Source organism: Dermacentor variabilis, chromosome 4 (assembly GCF_050947875.1).
Source record: "Dermacentor variabilis isolate Ectoservices chromosome 4, ASM5094787v1, whole genome shotgun sequence".
Lineage (NCBI taxonomy): Eukaryota > Metazoa > Arthropoda > Arachnida > Ixodida > Ixodidae > Dermacentor > Dermacentor variabilis.
In genome coordinates this window covers 229,119,903-229,127,501 of record NC_134571.1, presented here as the reverse complement: position 1 = coordinate 229,127,501, position 7,599 = coordinate 229,119,903, and the positions used below count along the sequence as shown (strand labels likewise).

General features: G+C 49.1%; 1 protein-coding gene across 2 annotated transcripts in view; it reads right to left on the bottom strand.

The window, feature by feature from the left end:
• Positions 1-294: 294 nt before the first annotated feature.
• Positions 295-7,599, bottom strand: part of LOC142580158 (electron transfer flavoprotein regulatory factor 1-like) — a 55,515-nt gene continuing 48,210 nt past the window's right edge. For both annotated transcript variants that reach the window (XM_075691019.1, XM_075691018.1), the window contains exon 3: positions 295-531. In XM_075691019.1, the coding sequence (XP_075547134.1) occupies positions 316-531 (216 nt within the window). In that variant the 3' untranslated portion in view covers positions 295-315. The remainder of the gene's footprint in view (positions 532-7,599) is intronic.

Sequence of the window (7,599 nt, the reverse complement as noted above, 5' to 3'; positions counted from 1 at the left end):
CAGTAATATTGTGGAAAGAGCTGGATCACTAACGAAAAAAAAGAAAATGAAAGCCAAATTTTTTCTGAGTAAATTTTCCACCTATACCACACAGCCATCACACAGTATGAGATGATGGAATGTTTCCCTGCTTGAGCCATCATGTGCAAAAACTTATGAAAATTTGTTTGTTTACAATGCAGTGTAAATCGGTAAGCAATTAAACAGCTTCATACAGATCCTGTATGAAGCTGTTGTAGTGTCAATGCATTTTTGACACTACAACGGTTCTTGTACCTCTACCAACTCGCAAAGCACAGCAGTGCGGCCATTTTATTATGAAGGGGTGTCGGTGTAGTAGCGCTTCTTGAGCGTACGGTACTTCTTGAGCATGTAGAGTGCCTCGAGCTCCTTGATGATGTACTGGCCCCTGGCAAGCAGCATGGTCAACTGCTCAGGGTCCTTGACGTCGCGGTTCTTGAGGAAGGCCGCCTTCAGCCGACTCCGGAAGTAGTCGTAGCCTTTTGGGTAGTCACGCCCAAGGTGCAGGAGCTGCGGGCACCCAGCACAGGTTGAGTCACAACATCACTCTCAGCACAATAGATGTTAAATGCCAAGTAAAGTTACTTATATCAGCAGCTCAAGTATGTTTAACAATATTAGCCTTTGTTACACTGGTGCCTGCAACCATGAACCACACTTGCTGATTTGTATGTAAATCAGGATTGCACAATTGATTGTGCAGTCTTGATTTCTACTTAACTCCTGAGACCAGTTACTTTCTACTTTAGTAGACAGTAAGTTATTTACTTACTAAGCAAGTCAACTACTAAGTAATATGTACTAAGTAAGTTACCACTTACTTTCTACTTTAGTAGAAAGTAAGTGGTCTGAAGTAAATGCAACAGCATTCATAAAAATAATTTGCTGGATGTGTTGGTAATCTGTACCCGAGACTAAAGTACGAAATTACAGAACGGGAAAGGGAAGACAGGCCGAACGAAGTGCTGAACTATCAACAAAAAATGTTTATTAAAATCACATGATTGAATACTCTAAAAAATTCACCAACGATTACGATACTCCCTAATGCAAAATTGGAGCGCAGCTCTATACGTGTTTTCATTGTGCGATATATTAGCTGGCGCGGACAATCTGTCTCGTGCAGCATGTTGCAATAGAATCGAAGTGTTGTGCGACTGCCTCAATAACCTGGAGATCAGGAGAGCCAGTGCATGGGTGACGTGTGGGTGCAATTTACTGCAGCCGCCGCAGACAGACCTCCCTGACAACACGCGCTACTCTGGTGCCATCTCGTTGCCATCATAGTCTCACTATGCTTTTTTTTGTCCTCACGCTTTTATCATACCCTCTTCCTCTGCTTTTTGCCTTATAATTCTGCTGCACCCTACTCGTCCAATTTCATCCTCGCGTCTTTCATCCACCGCTACGTTCCGCATTCGCTCTTTTATCCTTCCCTGTGCTTGTTAGCTCGGCTGCGCCAATGCTCGATGCAGGAACAGATGCCTAAGAGCTGTGCTCTAAAACATGTGACAAGAACTGAAATAGCACCACTTCCTAAAGATTAGCAGCAAGCTAATCAATTCCCAACTTGTGCAGTAAGACAAATGGCCACGCGACACCCATATCAGCTGCCATGTGAATGCAGTAAACCTCCTCTAGCTCCCATGCTGCACTATCCTTGTATTTGGAAAATATCTTGGTGTCCGAAACATCCGCAGCACAGCCAAAATGCATTACAATGCTGAGATAAATTTGATGCTGGCTTGCCCTTCAAAGAAGCCCGGTGTTTCCACAGATCTTTGTTCATGCATCGTTTTATCTAGTCGATATGGTGTACATAGCGTATCTACTGGGGCGGGGGGGTCAAGGGGGGACTTGCCCTCCCTCTCAAAACTGGGGAGGGGGGGCAAAGTAGGTCATTTACACCTTCCCCAACTTTTGAAACCTGGGACTATATGCGCCTAGAGTCCCAACCAAGGTGTCGGGTCTACAGAAAGCGGCTTGAAGCCCTGGTAATGGGGGTCTGGCCTCTCTACCAGCTGCACGTGGAGTCTCGGCCACATTTGTTCTTCAGCGCACTCATCACTGGTTTTTATATAGCACACAGAGTCTACTCAGTAACAGTTGGTAAAGTTCCCCACCTCTGCAAATCTGCAGTAGTCTTTCAAGTCTTGATCTAGACATTCATTCGGGCTATTTGGTTTGTCAAGGTGCAACTGAACCTCAATAGTGCAATTCAGGTTCCCAGAACTTTGAAGACTGCTTTCCCTTATTTGGTTGTGAAAGGTGTTCTCGTGGTGAAAGTGAGGCAGCACGAAGCATTCGCTTGTCGCTGCCAGCACCCTTCATATCACGTCAGCGTTGTGACAGCGAGTGCTCGTGGTCATCGAGTGAGATGTGTTTATATTTTCCTGTACATGCGTGACGACATGCTTGTTATAGGTGTATCTACCGGTTCGAGGAGATGTGTTTTCAATTCTGCCTGTGGCAGAATTGAAAGGGAAAAGTAGGTCATTTATCCCTCCCCCCCCCCCCCCCCTATGTACCTACACTTCTGAAAGCAGGCACTGTCGGCTGCACACTGCACAAATACAACAAAACAACCGCTGAAGCCAAGCTTTCTTTCAGATTGGGCTCACATAGGTATGATTTATTTATTACCTATCTCCTGCTTTCGGACCTCGCCTTCACGTGCTGTAGCAGATGACGCTCGGCCGACCGCACTAAGCAGCTATACTTTGCGGTACAAAACACCAGTGGACAAGCCTTGCAAGCCAGCATTGCTGAGAAAGCTATCGCTAGGCTGCCCAAAACAAGTTTAATCTACCATTACTTGCATCATCCCGTGTTTGTTGTGGCCGTCTAAACTAACCATCTTTGGAAACATAAAATCAAATTTCATTTTATAATTTACCGGTATTTTATCAGTGTTGTCATTTTAGCGATTTTGACGCTAGATTTAGCGACTTTCTTATCTGTGTACAGCAAAGTTTGCTATTTGGCAATCATTGACTTTTTTAGTGACTTGAACGAACAGTTAGCAATATTTTAAAGACTTATAAGAAATATTGCTTGGAAAATAGCCTTCAAGAACGCGTTTTGATAATAAAAGTCGCATGTAGGCGGCCGAAACTCACTGTATGACCATGATAAACCAACGGTTGCCGTCACATTGGTAGCCTTCACATTGTGATTGTGCTTCCCAGCACAGTGCTCATCATAACCTGGGTCCCAAGACTGGCGTTTCTTTATTGTTTACAAAACCTATTTAATGCGTTTAAACGCTGCAGGTTCAGTGGTGTCACTAAATCGATTCGTTTGGTAGAAGCTTGGCAAGCGTCTCAGAGAACTAATTTAGCAATACCGAGTGAATAAATTTTATGTTCAGATTTAGAGCATAGCAGACGAATAAGACATATAGACTGCGTAAGAATGGCGTAAATATCGGAATGGCGGGTTCAGCTAGGTCACGGGTGAGAATATGGTATTGAACCTGTACAAAGCTCGAGTAAATATCATTACCACGTTAACAACATGCGGCCAAGCGCAATTACACGTAATCTAGTTCTGCTACCGTGAATGCCCAGAAGCACAAAAGTTACAGATAATATTGTTACGTAGCAAGACACTGACAAAAAGCTACATACAAGTATATTTACAAGAGGCTACGCCGCACTTGGCCAAGAGGCAACAGCCTTTGCTAGCCTCTAAAATCATCATCTTCACACTGGTCGCCTCATCGTGATCGAAAATACTGTTCCATAGTACTACCCCCGGCGGCAAAAGTGCCGCCCCGACTCGACTAAAGTCCGGACTCGGAAGCAGTGTAGCAGGCCTTAAGCCTACTGATGTGCATGACATAACTAGATGCCAGAGGAGAGGACGACGTTGAATCCACAGGAGCAATTTCGTACGTCACAGGCGTCACCTGGCGCAGCACGCGGTAGGGCCCTGTGTATCGCGAAAGGAGCTTCTCTAAAAGTCGGAGGTGACGAAAGGTCGAACACAGGAGCACGAGCGCACCAGGCGAAAACTGTACATCACGATGGCGGGCGTTGTACTGACACTGCTGAGTGGTTTGTGAGGCTGTCAGAATTGGTGCAGTGCTGGCGTTGTGCCAGCACTGCACCAATTCCGTGACCGCTGGCATCAGTACGGACTTCGGTAGGCGCAGAAGGATCGAAATGGGCTAGAACGGGAGGCGTTGTGAGAAGGTCGATTAGATGCGAGAATGGCCCCACCGGAAAGGGGCGTCTTATTTCAAAAGCTCGGTGAGTGGTCATGCTATGGCGGCGAAATTTTTCATGAAGGGGCGGAAGTACAAACAAACGCCGATGTAGTTGCGCACATCCTTGACACACTTCGGAACAGGGAAGTGCATAACAGCATGGATCTTGCCTGAATACGGTTCCACTCCCTTCGCGTCAACGAGATGTCCAAGGACAGTAATCTGGCAACGGCCGAATCGGCATTTGCATGCGTTGAGTTGCAGAACGGCTCGACGAAGAAGGTCCAGGACTGCTGAGAGGCGCTCAAGGTGCGTAGCGAACGTTGGGGAGAATACTATAACATCGTCCAAGTAGCACAGGCATTTGGACCATTTGAAACAGTGAAGAAGGGAGTCCATCATGCGTTCAAAAGTGGCAGGAGCATTACATAGACTGAATGGCATCACTTTGAATTGATAAAGACTGTCGAATGTTACAAAAGCAGTCTTCTCGCGGTCGAGATCGTCCACGGCAATCTGCCATCAGCCGGAGCAAAGGTCAATAGAGGAGAAATAGCGACCACCGTGGAGGCAGTCAAGGGCGTCATCAATCCGAGTTAAGGGATACACGTCCTTTTTGGCAACCCTGTTAAGGTGCCGATAATCCATGCAAAAGTGCCATGAGCCATCCTTCTTTTTGACCAGTACAACAGGTGATGCCCGTGGACTACATGACGGTTCAATAATGTTCTTGGCAAGCATTTTTTGAACTTCGGCGTGAATAACTTGACGCTCAGCCGGTGACACTCGATACAGGCGGCGATGAATAGTAGGGGCATTGCCGGTATTAATGCGATGTTTAACAGCTGTAGCTTGGGCCAAAGGATGATCGTTAAAGTAAGAAATATTGTGATAGGAAAACAGAACGCGGTAGAGCTCACGAGCGTGCTCGGACGCCATGTCAAGTGCAATCATTTTCTGTAAGTCGGCAATGGTACAAGTTGCCGACTGCGATGGTAGAGGAGGATCGGCTGAATTATCATCTACTGCAATAGATGCTACTGAGTGATCCTCGAATGAGCAAAGTTGGGCCAGAGACATCTCGCATGGCAGCACTTGTGTCGTCAAGCCAAAATTGACCATTGGCAGGCAGACGCAATTCGCCGTAATAGATAAAACTGTATGAGGTACTGTTATCCCGTGTAAGGAGGACGTCTTGCATAGGAGCCGCAATGTAGTGACCGTTGGGGACTGGTGGGGATGACTAGAAGTCAACGTTGTGGGGACTGCGTAGCCCATGTCACTGCAGCGCCATAGTGCAGCACGTTTTGGGCATAGGAGCTGCAGGGCGGCGAGGTCGCTTTCGAACTTCGCGCGCGCGGTCCGCCGCTTTCCCTCTCTCTCATTCCTCCGAGGGCACCGAACGGCAGCGGGACCGTAAAACACTTGCTGCTGTCCGCCCCTGAACGGTCCAGGGGCTCACCCGATTGGTCTATTTGGGTGGGAACCCGCGTTCCCTCTCTCCTGGCGACTCAAGTCGACCGAGGAGCGGCAACGCGGAGAGAAGCTCTCTGAGAGCGAAACGGTGTGTACTGACTTCCGATTCTCCCGGTCACCCTTTTGGTTGGCCGGTCTCGCCGAAGGTCCTCGACCCGAGGCGGTTGCATACCTATTCGCTGCTCCTGTTCTGAAGGCTACGCCAAAGAGATGTGGCTCACTTGACGTGCGCGGTTGTACTGCGCCGAGTCGCCCTCGGAGGCTACCCCGAGCTGAAAGAACGTTGCCCTGGTAGCACGGGCGTTGGGAGCCATCCTCCCGTATAGCGGCGTGCTACCGCGTTTTTGAGATACTGAGTGTCACCCCTTGGCTCGCGGGAGCTTCGGCTCACGAGCCACGCGCCGATACAGGTGTAACAGATATCCTGAACGCCAAGGTGGTCGCTTATTATATGCCTTCCTTGTACTCTGGGCTTTCTCATTGCGGCGCGCTGTTTCGCTCCCAGAGGAGACCGAACGAGCGTCCGCTTCGGGCACACGCTACACACGCGGCTTAGCTGATCGTCCCCCTGAGGGGCTCGGATCCTCGGACTTGCGCAGTGGTCTAGGTGACTCCCTGCAGAGCACCGCTATAGACGGAGACCACAACGTCAGTCAGTGCCAAAGGTGGTGGCAAGCGAACGAAGTCGACGGAACTGAGGCGACTGAGGTGTGGTTCAACGGGATCCAGAACAGGCAGGTCAAGGCGGAGAGTACTGGCGGAATAATCGATGAGAGCAGAATGTGTAGAGAGGAAGTATAAGTCGAAGCAGATGTCGTAGGGCAGTGGGGAATGACTGTGAATAGCACGATAGTTGAGCGATCGGCAAAGGAGGCGCGCGGGTGGCACACATACCAATTACGGGGGCTGTTCCGCCATCGGCGACACGGACAACAGGCATCGAGGCGGGCGTGATTATTTTCCTCAGCCGGTTACGAAAGTCAGCGCTCATTACCAACAAATGCGCCCCAGTGTCTATGAGAGCAGATACAGAAACACTGTCGACTTGCACGTCAAGAAGCTTCGGACGAATGGGCAACGTCAGTAGAGAATTTGGCAGTGTAGGGAGCAATGCAGTGCCACCTCGAGGCGCTGCATCGTCTAGTTTTTTGGCTAGGAGCGGCGTCCGATCTGAAACTTCTTGACATGCAAGTCGACAGTGTTTCTGTAGCTGCTCTTATAGACACTGGGGCGCATTTGTCGGTAATGAGCGCTGACCTTCACAACCGCCTTAAGAAAATAACCACGCCTGCCACGACGCGTGTTCGCCTCGGCTACTGGCAGATTGCCGTGGATGATCTCGACCGCGAGAAGACTGCTTTTCTAACACCAGACGGTCTATATCAATTCAAAGTGATGCCGTTCGGTCTATGTAACGCTCCTGCCACTTTGAACGCATGATGGACTCCCTTCTTCACTGTTTCAAATGTTCCACGTGCCTGTGCTATTTTGACGATGTTATAGTATTCTCCCCAACATTTGCTACGCACCTCAAGCGCCTCTCAGTAGTCCTGGACATTTTTTGTTGAGCCGGTCTGCAGCTCAACGCTTCGAAGTGCCAATTCGGCCGTCACCAGATTACCGTCCTTGGGCATCTCGTTGACGCGAACGGAGTGCAACCGGACCCAGGCAAGATCCATGCTGTCATGCACTTCCCTGTTCCGAAGTGTGTCAAGGATGTGCACAGCTTCATTGGCCTTTGTTCATACTTCCGCAGTTTCATGAAAAATTTCGCCGCCATAGCACGACCGCTAACCGAGCTTTTGAAAAAGACGCCCCTTACGGGTGGGGCGATGGCGAGGCCTCTGCATTCTCGCAACGCCTCCTGTTCTGGCCCATTTCAATCCTTCTGC